The sequence below is a fragment of the Bos indicus x Bos taurus genome, chromosome 3 (genome assembly GCF_003369695.1).
Source record: "Bos indicus x Bos taurus breed Angus x Brahman F1 hybrid chromosome 3, Bos_hybrid_MaternalHap_v2.0, whole genome shotgun sequence".
NCBI classification, from domain to species: Eukaryota; Metazoa; Chordata; class Mammalia; order Artiodactyla; family Bovidae; genus Bos; species Bos indicus x Bos taurus.
The window spans coordinates 29,688,471-29,707,603 of NC_040078.1; the positions used below are offsets into that span (position 1 = coordinate 29,688,471).

At 36.5% G+C, this 19,133-nt stretch overlaps 1 protein-coding gene across 1 annotated transcript in view; it reads left to right on the top strand.

Moving 5' to 3' along the window:
• PTPN22 (protein tyrosine phosphatase, non-receptor type 22) overlaps positions 1 to 19,133 on the top strand; it is a 57,068-nt gene that overhangs the window by 25,329 nt on the left and 12,606 nt on the right. The window contains exons 10-15 of the mRNA XM_027536108.1: positions 83 to 160; positions 3,432 to 3,518; positions 14,175 to 14,251; positions 14,385 to 15,202; positions 17,977 to 18,060; positions 18,217 to 18,326. Coding sequence (XP_027391909.1) covers positions 83 to 160; positions 3,432 to 3,518; positions 14,175 to 14,251; positions 14,385 to 15,202; positions 17,977 to 18,060; positions 18,217 to 18,326 — 1,254 coding nt within the window. The remainder of the gene's footprint in view (positions 1 to 82; positions 161 to 3,431; positions 3,519 to 14,174; positions 14,252 to 14,384; positions 15,203 to 17,976; positions 18,061 to 18,216; positions 18,327 to 19,133) is intronic.

Sequence of the window (19,133 nt, forward strand, 5' to 3'; positions counted from 1 at the left end):
AAACCTCGTTAGTTTTAAAAGTGCATTCTTTTTTTCTAGATAGGAACAAAAGAGTAAGATATTTTTTCCTTTTATTTGATAGATAATTCCTGAGAACTTCAGTGTTTTTAGTTTGATCCAGGAAATGCGAACACAGAGGCCTTCATTAGTTCAAACTCAGGTATGGACTATGGTGAATAATATAACATGTCTGAGTCTGGTTCCATCTCTTTATTTGGTAACAGCAAGGCATCCAAAAATAGCTGACTGCTTTACTATCGAGGGTTTTGGTCCATTTCCACTTCCTCTAACTCTAAATATCCCAATATTTTTCCTGTATCCCTTGCCCTGGACCAAATTCCTTTCATTCCTTATATTTTATTGTCTGTTCAGAAAATATTAAGAAAGCAATATTTCTTACAAAGGATATTTTAAAAAAATCTACAAACTATTTGACCTATTGGAAAGAAATAGCTGGGTCAGGTTAACCTGAAATTTTGTGGTGGTAATTCATTTCTGAAACCATACAAAATTAGAGATTTGTAATTTCTTCTTCAGGAGATGGTAACAGAATCTGGAGAATTATATTATTTTCTTCATTTTAGAAAATAATAAAAAGTTTAAAAATCATCCATAATCCTGTCACCTAGAGAGAGTCACTGTTACTATTTTTCTATAGTTTTTTCCTGGTCCTTATTGTATGCATATTTAAAAAAAATTTAAAACTCCACAATTACAACAATCTTATATATATATATATATATGATTATATGTGTATCATAGTATATGATTAACCTACCCCAGAGTGCTCATACCTATTCATTCCATTAGAAATGCTTTCCACCTGTTCTCTCTTCTCCAGCTCACATTCTACCTCTTAGGTGAAACATTCCCAGCCCAAATCTCTCACATTCTATAATATTTCAGCACCCACATGTGTCTGACTCTTTGCGACCCCATGGACTTCTCTAACAATGGAATTCTCCTGACAGGCTTCTCTATCCATGGAATTCTCCAGGCAAGAATAATGGAATGGGTGGCCATTCCCTTCTCCAGAGGATCTTCCCAACCCAAGGATTGAACCTGGGTCTTCTGTATTGTAGGCAGCTTCTTTACCATCTTAGCCACCAGGGAAGCCCAACACCCATATTGTATCCATATTTCAACACTAATAATTTTACCTATATTTCTAAATGGCCTCCATCTTTAAGATAGAGTTAAGCATTCACCCATCCATTCTTTCATCAAACAGTCATTGTTTTTTTTTAGGAAAGAGACCTTTTTCACGGGTATCTCTGATGACTCAGGGATAAACAATCTGTGTACAAAGCGAGAGACGCAGGAGACATAGATTCCATCCCTGGGTTGGGAAGATCCCCTGGAGGAGAGAGTGGCAAACCACTCCAGTATACTTGCCGGGAAAATCCCATGGACAGAGGAGCCTGGTGGTCTACAGTCCACAGGGTCACAAAGAGTTGGACACGACTGTAGAACCTAAGCACACAGCACATTTTGCATAGCTTGTTAGAACTATTTCTTATTGCTAAAATAGTAAGACCCTAGTGTTTAAAGCTGGAGAAGGCAATGGCAACCCACTCCAGTACTCTTGCCTGGAAAATCCCATGGATGGAGGAGCCTGGTAGGCTGCAGTCCATGGGGTCGAAAAGAGTCGGACACGACTGAGTGACTTCACTTTCACTTTTCACTTTTGTGCATTGGAGAAGGAAATGGCAACCCACTCCAGTGTTCTTGCCTGGAGAATCCCAGGGACGGGGGAGCCTGGTGGGCTGCCGTCTATGGGGTCGCACAGAGTCGGACACGACTGAAGCAACTTAGCAGCAGCAGCAGTGTTTAAAGCACTTACAAATGAACTTGAACACAGGTTTAGAAGTAAAACAATGACAATGGCACTTTAGATGTTTTTATGTAAAAGTTCTAAATCAAAGGGAAAAAATTAAGAGCTATTATAATATAAACCTTCTGTTTGGCCCACACAGGTTTTCCACTAATAGTTAGTGGAAAAAGAGAATTCTTTTTCATGTGTATGACTGTAGGTGTTTTCTATATTCAACCTTTATTTTATGTGAAATGAAATGTTTATGTGAAATGAAAGCATTGGCTGGTTAAGGCTGTCAGACTTAAGGCCAATCCATGTAGATGTATAAAGATTCCAGGAAGTATGCAACCTAATTGTATAACATTAAACTGTATTACTGAATCAATAAATAAAGCCATACATCATTTCAGAAAAAGTCCATGTAAGAGTTGGAAGACAGCTAACATAGTTTTAAGTGAGCTTTCACATTTTGGCATTATCAACAACTATTTGGACAAATAACTTATCTGCTGTAGCTGCTTTTTCTGATACTGCTCTAACCAGGAAACAGCACTGTAACCAGATGAGTGCTTCCTGTCTGATTTTCCTGTCTTCTTTAGAAAAAATTGAAGAGTGGGACAATGGCTATGTTGGATGATACAGACTCTGCACTATTCTCCTGCTACAATTATTTTTGGCAAAAGTTATATTTTGTTTGTATACGATTGTGTGAAGTGTCATTGAAAAACCTGAATAGGCCTATTTAGATGAAAAATAGATCCAAAAATCAAGTGCTTGAGCAGGTACAGAGGCAAAAACAAGGTAGTAAAAACCCATAAACCTGTAATTATAGCAGTCTCATTTCTCTGCAGTGGAATTCCTTTATAACCACAAATTTCCAAACTCTATTTAGTGGTCTTCTTTTCTTTGGTATCCTTTGCTAAGACAGAATTTCAGCAGCTTGATCCAAATGCACTAAACTAAGAGTCAAAGGTTCAGGTACTAACCCAAGACATTGAAATTACTTCTGAATGATCTCAGACAAATCATTAACAGGGTTAACAACCTAGCTACTTTACAGATCAACTGTGAGAGTCATATTGAAGCTATCTGTTAGCCATCAACAACATTAATCTACCTTTTCCCAGAAGAGATGAATTACCCCCGAAAAAATGCATCTGGAATGAAATAAAAAACAATTTTTTTTGGCCATGTGGCATGCAGAATTTTAGTTTCCCCACCAGGGATCAAACCTGTGCCCCTTGCAATGGAAGAGCAGAGTCTTAAACACTGGACCTCCAGGGAAGTCCCTGGAATGAAAATTTTAAAGTGTGAGCAAACTTTTGTGAGAGAGGATGGTGGAAGGAAAGAGAAATAAGAAAGTGGGGTTAGAATATAAAAAGCATGCTGCAAGGTCCTTGTATATTAGCTAGAGGTAGATCAAATATTTAGCTGTTTCTAGCATCCTAAAAATGTTTTGAAACCTGACATGGGCTGCACAGACATAAGGCACTATCATTAAACTAATGTTTCAGGTTGCTATACTAGGATTTGATTGGTGTTCATACTCCTGAGATTCTGTTAGTTCACCAAGATTTGTTTATTTTCATTTGTTCCGGTTTGCGATGCTCTTCAGCAACAGTATGAACTGGTCTACAACGCTGTATTAGAACTATTTACGAGACAGATGGATATTATCGGGGATAAACACTCTGGAACAGAGGTACATTTTAAATTTTATGTTTTGTAAAAAAAATGTTTTCGTGTTGATTTTGGTCAAAGGATCTCAGATTAGTTGCAGGGCGACTTATAATTTATCATCACAACTAAACTGGAGTGTCAGATGTGCATGCGGCTGCACTATAAATCTCCTGTGAAGAAGGACAATTTAATTGAAGTATTTTAACTTAGAAAATTAATGTCTTGGTTAACCTTTTGCATACCATTTTAAGCTCAATTTAGAAACCATAGGAGTGGGTGAAAGGGCAAGCATATATTCTGTTTTCATGTTTTAGACAGTCATGCAGCAAGTTAGAAGTTAGAGTGACAATTATAAAGTGAAATTGTAGTTGAATACTTTACATGATTTTTCAGGTTACTCAAGCTTCGTTTTGATGGCATATGTATCATCAAATTTTGAAAATATTTTAGAATATCCAAAGGATTCTTAGCTGAAAATGTTGGGTATGAAAACAATTATGATTTCACCAAATTCTAATTGAAAAATATTGAGCATTCTAAATATGTTATTTTGAGCTCATCACAAAAATTGATGTCAAATATTTGGAATCACAAAGTATTAGATTCTGAACAAACCTTAATAAGACTAAATTATTGACTGACCTTCCAGGGTGTATGTAATATATACAAATTAATTAAAATTTTGACACCACATTTTGTATTATGCATCTGAAAATATTCACTGAGTACCTACTGTTTTCACAGTATTAAGAATACAAAGTATATAAGATGTGACTCTCACAACTCCTATCACTTGAATGATGAAGCATTTGGAGTGAAAAAGAAAAAATAAAAAAAAACTCTTGAGGCTAGAGAATGAACTATGCAATCCTATAGTGAATGTCAGCTCTGAAGAAAAAGTGTAGGAGAAGGAGATGAAAACAAGAATATAGTTGCCAGACATTGTTACTTACATCCTGTTCATGCCTACTTCGTTGGCTCGTAGTCCCAAAACAAGTTTAAATAACAGAAGTGATTGCATGACCTAATTTTAGTGGAAGAGATTCTCATGTTTTACTACTAACTGTGATGTTGATTTGATTGGAGTTATTTTATTTGTTTATTTTATTATCTTTTTTGGCTGTGCTGGGTCTTCACTGCTGTGGGAGGGCTTTCTCTAGCTGTGGCAAGTGGGGGCTACTCTCCGTTGCCGTGTGCAAGCTCCTCATTGTGGTGGCTTCTCTTGTTGCAGAGCATGGGCTCTAGGTGCATGGGCTTCATAGTTGCAGCTTGCGGGGTTTAGAGTATGGGCTCAGTAGCTGTGGTGCAAGGGCTCAGTTGCCCCATGGCATGTGAGATTTTTCCAGACCAGGGATTGAACCTGTGTTTCCTGCACTGGCAGGCAAATTCTTCTGGACCACCAGGGAAGTCTGAGATATATCTTTTAATTGTTTAAAGGAAGTATTAATTGACTTCTATTTTATTAAGAATTTTTCAGAAAGAACGTTGAAGTCTATCAACTGCATATCTTTGCATTTATAGAATGATCACATGGATTTTCTCCTTTGACATGATGATACAGTCATATCCTTGCTTTTCAAATAAAACCTTCTTGAACAAAGAATATTCTCCTAACATGCTGGTGGAGTATGTGGTTTAATACTTTAGGTTCTAGGAAATGTCAGTACTTAGATATAGCCCATGGCTCCAGAGTTGAGTTGTTTGGAGTGTGCCCTTAGTCAATAAATAGGAACATAGGAACATAGGAACATGGTTCAACCTCCCACAGAAGGAACTGATTAACCTCAGCCAAGGAGGACTTCTGTTTCTGGGAATATCAAGTAGATATACTTTCCCCTATTCTTTCCACTAAATACAACTAGAAACCCTGGACAACATACATATAAAATAAATATAAGAAGACTCTGAAAGATGGAGAGAAGACAGACCATCTAGGAACACTGGGACCCAAGGAATGACATGAAGGTGAGTTCCTTGAGTTTTCTTTTTCTTCATATATCACAGATTTGGAACTGAAGAAACCAACAAATTGGACAGACAACAATAAACCAACAAAATCCTGCCCTCTCCAGTCAAAGAACCAGGAAAGGGGAAGTCCAGCAAACCAGAAAACTTTAAGATACTAAGTATTTTACTTCAGTCAACACCAAAGAAAAAAATGGCCCCCAACCCCACCTATGCCAACAAAGAAGTGGAGAGCCTAGATTTCCATCCTCACAAAAATGGTAATACAGAGAAGGACAACAGGTCAGCTATAAATACTCTATCAGAAGGACAGTGTTATGTGTCATTCTTGTGATCAATCTAATAAAGAAAAATATACAATCATTTAAAACAAGAAAAAGTCAAGTAAAGAGCTAGGAGTTTTATTTCCACTGGCCTGAAATGAGGTTTCCCTGCAGTGTCAATGGAAACCAGGTGGGGAGCCTGAGTTTCTACCTGGCAGTAACCTGGTACCCCAGCGTCTCTCCACTGATGGAGTGTCAGAAGAGGCCTAGTGGAGAGTCAGGACTTTCAACATTATCCAGCAGTAATGAGACCACCCAGACCATGGTGTCAATAGAGACCACCTGGAGAGCCTCTCCCATGGTGTCTCCCTTCAGGTGTTAACAGAGACTGTGAGAAAACTGGTGGGGACTGAATCCACTTGGCAATGGCAAGGCAGTAATGAGGTAGCACCCCCACCCTTCTTCTTTCCCCTGTCAGAATGGGTTTTTAAAAGCTACCCCAGTTAAAAGAGAATAATATAACAATACAAAAACATCTAGATTTCATGTGAAAAATCATTTGTCATACCAAGCACCAGGAGGATCTCAAACCAAATGAGTAAAAGACAATCAACAGATGACAACACTAAGATGACAGAGATGTAAGGATTATCTGACAAAGATTCTAAAGCAGCCATGATTAAAATGCTTCAGTGAGCAATCACAGGCATGTTAAAACAAATGAAAAAATAAAAAGTCTCAGCAAAGTAATATAAAGACCTTGCAAAGAAAGAGAAGATATAAAGAAGAACCGAAAAGGAATTTTACATTTGAAAAATAACGGTAATGGAAACAAAACAGCTCAGTAGAATGGATTTAAGAGCAGAGTACAGGACACAAGGAAAGAATTAATGAATTGAAAGACAAAACAACAGAAACTGCCCAATTTAAGCAATAGAAATAAAATAGACTAAAAAATAAAATAAAAATAAAATATAGAGCTTTAGGAAACTAAGTGACAATAACAAAACCCCTAGCATTAATGTCATTGATGTCCAAGGAGGAAAGGAGAAAAAAGGCAAGTCTAAAAAAGTACTGAAATTCTCATCATAAGTAAACTTCAGAAAACTAAATAAAAAAATTCTAGGAAGCAGCCAAAGAAAAATGATATTAACTGAAGGGCCGAAATAATTAGAATGAAAATTAATATGTCATCAGAAAACATGGGGGCCAGAAGGAAGTGGCACAGTATTTTACAAGTGCTGAAGGAAAAAAGCTTGTCAACAGATTTCTACATCCAGTAAGAAATATCCTTCAAGAATGAAGGCGAAATCAAGACACTCTCAGGTGAAGAAAAACTAAGGGGATTTGTTGCCAATAGATAGACCTACCCTAAGAAAATGGCAAAGCAATTTTTCTAAATAGAAAGGAAAGGAAAAAATAATATGGTAAGCAACATGGGTAAATATAATAGGTTTTCCTTTTTCTCTTGATTTTTCTAAATTATTTAATGATTGAAGTGAAAATTATAACATTGATATGGTTCTAAATGTATTAGAAGAAATATGTAAGGCAACTGCATTATGAAAAAGGAAGGGTTATACACGTAAAGGGAGGTAAGGCTTCTGTATTGAATTAGTAAAACAGTAATACTTGATGCTTTTGAACTGTGGTGTTGGAGAAGACTCTTGAGAGTCCCTTGGACTGCAAGGAGATCCAACCAGTCCATTCTGAAGATCAGCCCTGGGATTTCTTTGGAAGGAATGATGCTAAAGCTGAAACGCCAGTACTTTGGCCACCTCATGCAAAGAGTTGACTAATTGGAAAAGACTCTGATGCTGGGAGGGATTGGGGGCAAGAGGAGAAGGGGACGGCAGAGGATGAGATGGCTGGAAGGCATCACTGACTCGATGGACGTGAGTCTGGGTGAACTCCGGGAGTTGGTGATGGACAGGGAGGCCTGGTGTGCTGTGATTCATGGGGTCGCAAAGAGTTGGACACGACTGAGCGACTGAACTGAACTGACTGAACTGAACACTTACAGACTTTGATATGGTGTAATTACTAGAGCCACTCCTACAAAAACTGTACAAAGATATATTTTAAAAAACATTATAGGTAAATCAAAATGAAATTCTAAATATGCAGGAAAGAGAAAAAGGCAGGAAAAAGAAATGAGAAATGAAGAACAAACAGAAAACAACAGGTAAAGTTGGAGACTTTAGCTCTACCACATTAATAATTACACTGAAAGTAAGTAGTACAAATATACCAATTAATAGACAGATTGGCAGCATGTATTGAAAACATGACCCAACTATATGCTGTTTGTAAGAAATACGTTTCAAATATTTAAGTTGGTTTAAAATAAAGGATTAGAAAAAAATATATTGTGTAAACATGAATAAAGGGAAAGCAGGAGTAACCATATTAATAACAGAGAGACCTCAGAATAAAGAGTTATTCTCCCACAGAAAGGGAGGGATATTGTATAATGATAAAAGGGTCAATCCACCAGTAAGATGTATTTAACAATCCTAAGTGTGTATGGACCAGACCTGCAAGATAGGTGAAGCAAAAACTGATAGGATTAAAAGGAGCAATAGAAAAATCCACAGTTATATTTGGAGACTTCAATACCCCTCTCTCAAAATTTATAGAACTCAGCAGGAACTGTGCAAGAATATGTGAAAACTTAACACCACCACCACCAACAGGACCAAATTGATATTTATAGGAGTCTCCACCTAATAACACAAGAATATACATTCTTTTCAAGTCCTGATTGAACATATACCAAGGTGGATCACATCCTGGGCCGTTAAACAATCTCAAAAATATAAAGAATTGATATCATATAGAATGTATTCTCTGAGTTCTATGGAATGAAAATCAAAGTTGATAACAGAAAAATAACAAGAACCAAGTACTTGGAAACCACATAAGACTCTTCGAAAAAATCCACTGACTCAAAAAAGGAAGTTTAAAGAGAAATTTCTGAAAACCACATTGAACTGAATAAAAATACAAAAATACCACATATTGAGATTTGTCACACACAGCTCCAGAGCAAAGTTTATAGCACCTAAATGCATACAATAAAAAATTGTTATTGTTGTTGTTTAGTCACTAAGTTGTGTCCAGTTCTTTGGTGACCCCATGGACTGTAGCCCGCCAGGCTCCTATGTCCATGGGATTTCCCAGGCAAGAATACTGGAGTGGGTTTCCATTTCCTTCTCCAGGGGATCTTCCTGACCCAGGGATCGCGACAGAGGAGCCTGGCAGACTCTAGTCTATGGGGTTGCAAAGAGTTGAACACAACTTAATGACTAAACAACTAACATATATATATACACACACACGTATTAAAATATAAAATATATGTATATATATATATCACATCTTGTTTATTCATCTGTTGATGGACATTTAAATAGCTTCCATATCTTAGCTATTATAAATTGTGCTGCTATGAACATAAGGGTGCATGCATCTTTTCTTCCTTCTTTGTTGAAAACAAGTTTCTTTTTTAAAAAAATAATGTTTTTTAATTATAGTTTTGTCTGGATATATGCCCAGGAGTGGGATTGCTGGATTTTATGACTTCAGTTTTTTGAGGATCCTCCATACTGTTTTCCATTGTGACTGTACCAATTTACATTCCCATCAACAGTGTAAGAGGGCTCCCTTTTCTCCCTACCCTATCCAGTAATTGTAGAATTAATGATGGTCATTCAGACTGGTGTGAGGTAGTACCTCATAGTTTTGATTTGCATTTCTCTAATAATTAGCAATGATGAGCATATTTTCATATGTGTTTTGGCCACCTGTGTATCTTTGGAGAAATGTCTATTTAGGTCTTCTGCCCTTTTTTCGATTGGATTGTTTGTTTTTTTGTCATTGAGTTGTATGAGCTGTGTATTCTGGAAATTAATCTCTTGTTGGTTATATTATTTGCAAATATTTTTCCTAGTTCCTAGGTTGTCTTTTTGTTTGTTTATGGTTTCCTTTGCTGTGCAAAAGCTTGTTAGTTTGATTGGGTTCCGTTTGTTTATATTAGCTTTTATTCTGTTGCCTTGGGAGATTGACCTAAGAAAACATTGGTACAATTTATGTTAGAGAATTCTCTTCTAGGATTTTTATGGTGTCATATCTTATATTTAAGTCTTCAAGCCATTTTGAGTTAATTTTTGTGTATGATATGAGGGTGTGGTCTAATTTCATTGTTTTACATTCAGCTGTCCAACTTCTCCACCACAGCTTGCTGAAGAGACTGTTTTTCTCCATTGTATATTCTTGCCTCTTCTGTTGAAAATTAATTGACTGTAGGTGTGTGGGTTTACTTCTGGACTCTCTATTCTTTTCCATTGTCCATATGTCTGTTTTTGTGTCTTTTTTCCATTTTTGAGTTGGTTGTTTTTGAGTCTTAGAAGTTCTCTAAATATTCTGGATGTTAATCTTTATCAGATATATGTGTGTTGCCCTTTCACTCTGTTGATTTTGCACTTTGATGCATATAAGTTTTTAATTTTCATAAAATCCAATTTGTCTCTTTTTTTGTTTTGTTGATAGTGCCTTTGGTGTCATATATATGAAATCATTGCCAGACCCAACGCCGTGAAGCTTTCTGTTTTCTTCTAAGAGGTTTAGTTTTAGCTCTTATGTTTAGGTATTTGATCCATTCTGAGTTAATCTTTGTATATACTGCAAGAATCCAACATTTTTTTCGCAGGTAGATGCCCAGTTTCCCAGCATCATTTGTTGAAAAGGCTGTCTCTTCTCCATTGAATGCTCTAGGCAACCTCATCAAAAATCAATTGCTCGTTGATTTCCCTGGTGGTCCAGTGGCTAAGACTCCACATTCTTGATGCAGGGAACCCAGGTTCAATCCCTGGTCAGGGAACTAGATCCCACATACTTCAACAAACGTCAAAGATCCTGCATGCCACAAATAAGACCTGACATAGCCAAATAAATATTTTAAACAATCAGTTGCTCTTTCTGTGAGTTTACTGTTAGGCTCTCTGTTTTATTCCATTAATCTGTATGGCTGTTCAATGTCAGTACCATATTGTTTTATTGGTAAGTTTTACATATTGTAAAACTTATTACATAGTTTTATTACAACTTTATTGTATTACTGTTTGTAGTCCTCTTGATATCAGGAAGTTTAAGTCCTTCACCTTTGCTCTTCTTTTTCAAGATTGTTTTAGCTAGCCAGAGTCCCTTGAGATTCTGCATGAATTTTAAGATGAGGTTTTCTATTTCTGCAAAGGCATCGTTTTGATAGGGATTGCACTGAATCTGTAGATTACTTTGGGTAATGATATTGTAACAATAATATCATCCACTTCATGAACATAGAACGTCTCCCCTTTTTTTTGTCAGCAATGCTTTGTAGTTTTCAGCATATAAGTCTTTCATTTCTTTGGTTAAATTTATTCTTTAGTATGTATATTTTTGATGCTAATTGCTTTTCTAATTTTCTTTTCAGATTGTTTATTGTTATTTTATAGTAATGCAACTGGTTTTTGTGTGTTGACTACATATTCTGCAACTTTGCTGAATTGGTTTATTAGGTCTTGCAATTGTGTGTGTGTGTGTATGTATGTGGAATCCTTCCACATATAAAATCATGTCATCTGCGAATGAAGATAACTTTACTTACTTCTTTTCCATTTTGATACCTTTGTTTTTTTTGTGCCTAATTGCTCTGGCTAGACCCTCCAGTATTATGTTGACTAAAAGTGGTAAAAATTGGCATCCTTGTCATATGCCTGATCTTGGGAGAAAGCTTGTAATCTTTCACCAATTGAGTATGATATTAGCTGTAGGTTTTTCATATATAACCTTTATCATATCGAGGAAGTTCCCTTAAATTCCTAGGTTATTAGAATATTTTTATCAAGAATTTGTCAAATTTTTCTGCATCAATTGATATGATCATGTGGATTTCTTCCCTTTAATTCTCTTAATATGATATGTTACATTGATTTCTTATGTTGAAGATTGTTGCACAAGATTCCTTGCCCTCTGGAAATAAATCCCAGTTGGTCAAAGGGTGTAATTCTTTTCCTACACTGAATTCAGTTTGCTAGTATTTTATTGAGGACTTTGCATCAATATTCATGAAGAATATTCGTCTTTTGCTTGTAGCATCTTTGTCCACTTTTGGTAACAGGGATTTACTGTTCTCATAGGTGATCGACTTGGCACTGTCAGTCAGTTCTTAGGAAGAGTTTGTGCAGGTGTTTATTCTTCCTTAAACGCTTGGTAGAATTCACCAGTGAAGCTGTCTGATCCTGGACTTTTCTTTGTTGGGAAAATATTTGATTACTGATTCAGTCTACTCACCAGTTGTAGGTCTATTCAGATTTTGCATTTCTTTCTGAGTCAGTGTTGGTTGATCAAGTATTTCAGGAATTTGTCCATTTAATCCAGGTTATACAATTTGTTGGCATACAATTGTTCCTATTATTATGTATATTTTTTATTTCTATGAAATTGGGCATAATGTCCCCACTTTTATTTCTGTAATTTGAGATTTTAGCAATTTTAGTCTTCTCTTTTTTCCTTTGTCCATCTAGTTAAAGGTTTGTGAATCTTTACTGATCTTTTCAAAGGATCAAATTTTGGTTTTGTTGGTTTTCTCCATTGTTTTCTTAGTCTCTATTTCATTTATCTCTGCTATAATCTTTTAATATTTCCTTACTTCAGCTGGCTTTGGGTTTAGCTTGTTCTTATGCTAGTTCCTTAAGATGTACAGTTAAATAATTAATTTGAAATCTTTCTTTTACACATTTACAGTTGTAAATTTACCTCTGAGAACTGCTTTCACTGTATCCCGTATATTTTGGTATGATGTATTTTCATTTATTTCTAAGTATTCTCTCATTTCTATTGTGATTTCTCCTTTGACCCGCTAGTTGTTTAACACAGTTTAATTTATACATCTGTGTGAATTTTCCAGATTTTCCTGTTATTCATTTCTAGTCTCAATCCATTCTAATTGAAAAAGATACTTTGTATGACTTCTATTTTTAAAAATTTATTAAAGCTTGTTTTGTGGCCTAATATATGGTCTGTCCTAGAGAACATTCCATAAATGTTTGAGAAGAATGTCTGTGTTGCTGGGTAGAGTGTTCTATAAGCGTTTGTTAGTTCTTTTCAGTTTACAATAAAAAAACAATGGAGAAAACCAACAAAACCAAAATTTGATTATCCATGTCTGTCCTCTATTTCTTTGTTGATCTTCTGATTGTTCTATTCATTATTAAAAGTGGAGTATTAAATTTTCTGTATCAGTTTACTAGGCTTACTGTAACAAGTACTGTAAACCAAGAAGGGCTTAAAATTCACAATTCTGGAGTCACAAAGTCTAAAACCAAGGTGTCATCAAGGCCATGGTCTCAGAGCTCTAGGGGAAGAATTTTCCTTGCCTATTCCTATTTTTTGGTGTTTCCAGAAATCCTTGGTGTTCTTTGGCTTGCAGATACATTGCTCCAGTCTCTGTCTCCATCATCACACCATATTCTCCCTGTGCTTTCTCTTCTTATAAGGACACAAGTCATTGTATTAGGGCCCACTATAATCCAATATGATCTCATCTTAAATTACATCTGCAAAAATCCTATTTCCAAATAAAATCACATTCACAGATTTCAGGGATTAGATTTCAACATATCTTTTTGAGAGTCACAATTAAACCCATTACAAGTGGAATCTTATCACTGCTGACTTTTTAGAAAACAAATTTAAACAGCTCCAAAGGCAGGATATTTTTTACAATTGCTGGTAGCTTGGATTCCATGAGTCACAATAACAAATTTCGTAATGTGATAATTGCTATGAAGAAAATAAAGATTGAGAGCGTTTGTGCAGGTGGGTGGGAATGTGATTTTAGGTTGAGTGGTCAGGGAAGGTTTCCTTACATAGGTGACATTTAAGTAGAGGATAATCACTTTAGAAAGAACCAACCATGCAAAATGTATTGAACAAGGGTATTTCAATCAGAAAGAATAGTAAAAGCTTTGAATTGGAAATGAATTTGGTATACTTAAGGAATGGCAAGAAAACTGGTATAGTTGGAGCACAGTAAGGAAGAAAAAGATGGAGCAGGCATGAGGATGTAACATAAAAAGCTGAGATGATGAAATTTCTGAAAGTACAATGTTTTTGAGCATAAAGTTGTATTTTAAGTAAACAACATTTTAAAACTTTTACATATGAAAGATGATGCTATAAGCAAGTCCTTCTTAATCTCCATAACACTAATCTTTTATTTTGATCCTTTTGATCTCAGTATGTGAACAAGTTCTTGCTACATTCAATATTTTGGAAACTCATATGATTCTTTCATGAATTATTTTAAATCTTTATATTTTTTGAGAAATAAGTTTTCCATCTTATGAATGTTAAAATCTATCATGACCATCGCTTCACTAAAAATCAATCTCTCACTTCTCTTGAAGATTCAAGCAAAGGATTCAGTTTTTGAGCAAAATCCCAACATAGAAGCAAAATCTTATTCTCCTAGTTTACCAAAAAGGTGAGTATAGTTTTACACATACAATGTTGTCTAATTGTGTCTGGGAGGAATATCTCATCGTGATGCTGAGAAGAGGATATGGGAAGAGGCCTCTTTGGAATATGGTATCATCATCACTTTCTTTCTGTTTCAGTAACATAAAAGAAGCAACAGTGATGAACCAACAGAGCAAAGGAAGGATAAGGGTGAAAAGTGCAGAAGCTTCTTCCTTTGACCTCAGGACTTCCGAAATAAATGAAAAGGAAGGGTTAGTCATGCACTCTGCTAAACAGAGCAGTTCTTTAGAGTTTTTGGAACTGAACTGTGGTTGTAACAAAAATGCTGACACAACCATGAAATGGGAGACAAAGGTATTCCCAATAGCTGGGGAGCCTCTTCAGAAGCATCAAAGTTTGGACTTGAGTTCCATTTTGTTTGGAGCATATCCTAAATCTAAACCTGTAAATGCAGCAGGAAGATATTCTAATTTAAAGAAGCCAATACTGCGGACCAAATCAACTCCCTTTGAATTGATGCAAGAGAGAGACAGCAAAGAGTTGGACATAAAGGGAAATTTTTATTTGGAATCTCAACCACACAATTCTTGTGTTGATCAGGCTCAAAAAGTGATGCATGTTTCTACAGCAGAACTGAATTTTTCACCATTACATGACTCTAAGCATCAAACATGCAATGCTGCTAATGCAAAGCAGCATGACTCTGGTGCTTTAAATGAGCATTCTTATATGTCTTTAGTAGAAGATCCTTATTTTTCATCATTGTCTCCAAGTAGTGCTCATTCTAAGACGTCTTTTAATTTACCTCAGAAGCAAGATGGAAGTGTTTTACCTTGTTCTTCACTGTCAAAATCCTCTACAACCCTCTTTCCTTATTACAATTCACATGATTCTTTAACACTGAGTACTCTGACCAACTTTCCCCCACCACTGAACCAAGAGACAGCAGCAGTAGGTAAGTTATTTTTAAAAGTTAGTATGGCATTTTAGATACTTTGTTTCTATAAGATTTGGTTTCATCTCACCTTCCCCCTTTTCCTTCCCTGCTTGCCTCTTTTCCCTCCTCCTCCTCAAAAAAAAAAAGAAAAGAAAAGAAAAGAAAAATTCCATGAAACAAGCAACAGTAGAGGCAATCAGATCTAGTACAGGACCTATGCCAGCAGGCGTGCTTCTAAAGGCAGTAATCCTCGTTCCTCAGTGTGTCTATCAAAAGTCCACAGTTTATCCTTAGCATGCAGAAACAACTTCCAAAAGAACATCAGAAAAGATTCGATCAACAGTACCACATGGTCACTCAGAATTTTTGTTGGAGAACCATGTGGCTATACTAAATTGAACAGATTGCTAAGAATTGAATTCTTTTCCTGCAGGAGTAGGAAGAGGAGGATTTGATTTCCTCTTGTCCTTTTATAGGGGCTTCCTTGGTGGTTCAGACAGTAAAGAATCTACCTGCAATGCAGGAGAACTCGGTTCAGTCCCTCGGTCAGGAAGATCCCCTGGAGAAGAGAATGGCTACTCACTCCAGTATTCTTGCCTGGAGAATTCCATGAACAGAGGAGTCTGGCAGGCTACAGTCCATGGGGTTGCAAAGAGTCAGACATGACTGAGTGACTAACACTTTCACTTTCTGTCTTTTTATAATAACTTTATAGATGAGGATATGTGTTCAGTAGTCTGTGTGAGATTTTAATCTTTTATAAATCTTTAATTTCATACTTTTATCTCTTTTACAATTTTGTATTTTTGCATATTATGCAAAAATCACTGTGCTAAGTTGCTTAGTCATATCTGACTCTTTGCAACTCTATGGACTGTAGCCCTCCGGACTTCTTTGTCCATGGGATTTTCCAGGAAAGAATACTAACTAGAGTGGGTTGCCACGCCCTCCTCCAGAGGATCTTCCCAACCCAGGGATTGAACCTGTTTCTCTTATGTCTCCTGCATTGGCAGGTGGGTTCTTTATCACTATCGCCACCTGGAAAGCTCTTAGGCAAAAACAATGTTTCATATTACCGAGTGGTTTGAAAGTAGAAGTAAATACTCTATTCAGATCAGATCAGATCAGATCAGTTGCTCAGTCGTGTCCGACTCTTTGCGACCCCATGAATCGCAGCATACCAGGCCTCCCTGTCCATCACCAACTCCTGGAGTTCACTCAGACTCACGTCCATCGGGTCAGTGATGCCATCCAGCCATCTCATCCTCTGTCGTCCCCTTCTCCTCCTGCCCCCAATCCCTCCCAGCATCAGAGTCTTTTCCAATGAGTCAACTCTTCGCATGAGGTGGCCAAAGTACTGGAGTTTCAGCTTCAGCACCATTCCTTCCAAAGAAATCCCAGGGCTGATCTCCTTCACAATGGTCTGGTTGGATCTCCTTGCAGTCCAAGGGACTCTCAAGAGTCTTCTCCAACACCACAGTTCAAAAGCATCAATTCTTTGGCGCTCAGCCCTCTTCACAGTCCAACTCTCACATCCATACATGACCACAGGAAAAACCATAGCCTTGACTAGATGAACCTTTGTTGGCAAAGTAATGTCTCTGCTTTTGAACATGCTATCTAGGTTGGTCATAACTTTTCTTCCAAGGAGTAAGCGTCTTTTAATTTCATGACTGCAGTCACCAATTGTAATAGTTTGATGTGGAAGAAGAAACATTCCACCTAAGTAGGAAACAGAGAAAGCTTTTTCTCTATGACATCATTTGTAAAGAATCCTTCGGCTAATGCAGGAGATGCGGGTTCAATCCTGGGTCAGGAAGATCACCTGGAGGAGGAAATAGCAACTCGCTCCAGTATTCTTGCTTGAAAAATCCCATGGATAGAGGAGCCTGGCAGGCCACAGTCCCTGGGGTCACAAAGAGTAGGACATGACTGAGTGACAGAGCACCCACCCATGACATTCACTGTACAGAGTTCCTCAAAAGATACACAGATGCATAGCTTTGTTATAAAAATATTTCATTTGTATCTAGTTCCTTCTTTGATTAGAAGGAAAGGTTATATACTTTGATCTTGTTTTATGATTTAAAGAAATTTTATTTTTCTAGATACCCACAATACCTTAAACTTGTCTGAGTGCCAACTTTGGAAACCAAATCTTTTTCAAGGATTGTAGCAACATTGACATGTGTGCCATCTGGTGGCAATTTCTCATAACAGCAAATTCTATAAAAATTCTGAACACATCTATAGAAATACATTAACAGAAAACCTTGTTATACCATTGTTTTGTAAAAAGGAAAATGTCAATATTCTTAATTCTATAAGAATGAAGAAGAAATACTAAAATCTTTATGATTTTACCTCCTCTGTAATTGAATCTGGCATGTTAAGGTGCTTCATGATGCTGTATTGTATGTTCTATGTAAAACAAAGGGCAAAAGTTATGCAGAAAACAATTCAAAGCTTCCTAAATTAATATAAAATTTTAATTATGTTAACTGATACTCAGCAACTTAATTAAAATATCCTTGGGCTTTTAAAAGAAGTAAATTTTGAAGAATAATAAAAAAAACCTGGGTTTACAACTTAGGATGAGAGAATTTATGTTGCTTTTTCCATGAGTGAACAGATACCAGCTTATACATCTTAGTGATGTTTGACATAATTTGTATCAAGATTAGAATATAAGAATTTTCTGTGGATTGTTGAGTGAACAGATACCAGCTTAAGTATCTTTTAAAAAATCTTTGAATTTTTCTAATTAAAAATTGTGATTATATTTTTGATAGCAACTTCTCCAAGGATAGATGATGAAATCCCTCCTCCACTTCCTGAACGGACACCTGAATCTTTTATTGTAGTAGAGGAAGCCGGTGAGTACAGTTCAGTGAGTGTAAAGTAAAGTGTGGATTAACTAGATTATTCCTCAGGTCCTTTCAGAATTCTGTGTGCCAATGCTGAGTAACATTTGCCCTTTAAAATTACAATACTCCTAAGAATTGAATCATATTTATTTATTTATATTACAGGAGAACTCCCACAGGGTGTTCCCACATCTTCATCTTCACCTGTGAAGGTAAAAATTGGAACATCACTAGAATGCAGTGGAACATCTGAATCAAAGAAATCTGATGATTTGGTAAGACTTAGACCAAGTAATGGAGAAGGCAATGGCACCCCACTCTAGTACTCTTGCCTGGAAAATCCCATGGATGGAGGAGCCTGGCGGGTACAGTCCATGGGGTCGCTAAGAGTCGGACACGACTGAGCGTCTTCACTTTCACTTTTCACTTTCCTGCATTGGAGAAGGAAACGGCAACCCACTCCAGTGTTCTTGCCTGGAGAATCCCAGGGACAGAGGAGCCTGGTGGGCTGCCGTCTATGGGGTCGCACAGAGTCGGACACGACTGAAGCGACTTAGCAGCAGCAGCAGCAGCAGACCAAGCAAGTTCAATAACTATTTTTTCTGACTCTACTCACTAAGATTCAACAGACTGTGGTCTTGTCTTTATATATTTTTAACATCTATCAGTTAGTAAATATTGAGCGGATACTTTTTATAAAACAATGGTAGAGAATGTGGGGAATAAAAAGATATGTGTAATATACAGTTATTGTCCTTAAGAAATTTGAAGTTTAGCAGTAGAGATATAGCATGTGTATACAAAGTCTATTTTTGTCTGGATTTATTATAACAAGACAAATATAATCAACGCCATATGAAAGCTCTTAAGGTTTGAAAGAGTGAGAGATCCCTTCAGGTTGGAAGTGATCAAGGAAGATTTAGTGAAAGAGTAAACATTTGACCTTATTCATAAAGCACAATCAAGGCAAAAATATTGTTTCATAAATAGATTGCTTGTTCATAGTAGTCATCTGGTAGGCAGTTTCTTGTTAGCTGTGATACCATATTATAGAGAGCAGTTTTTAAAAAATAACAGATGTC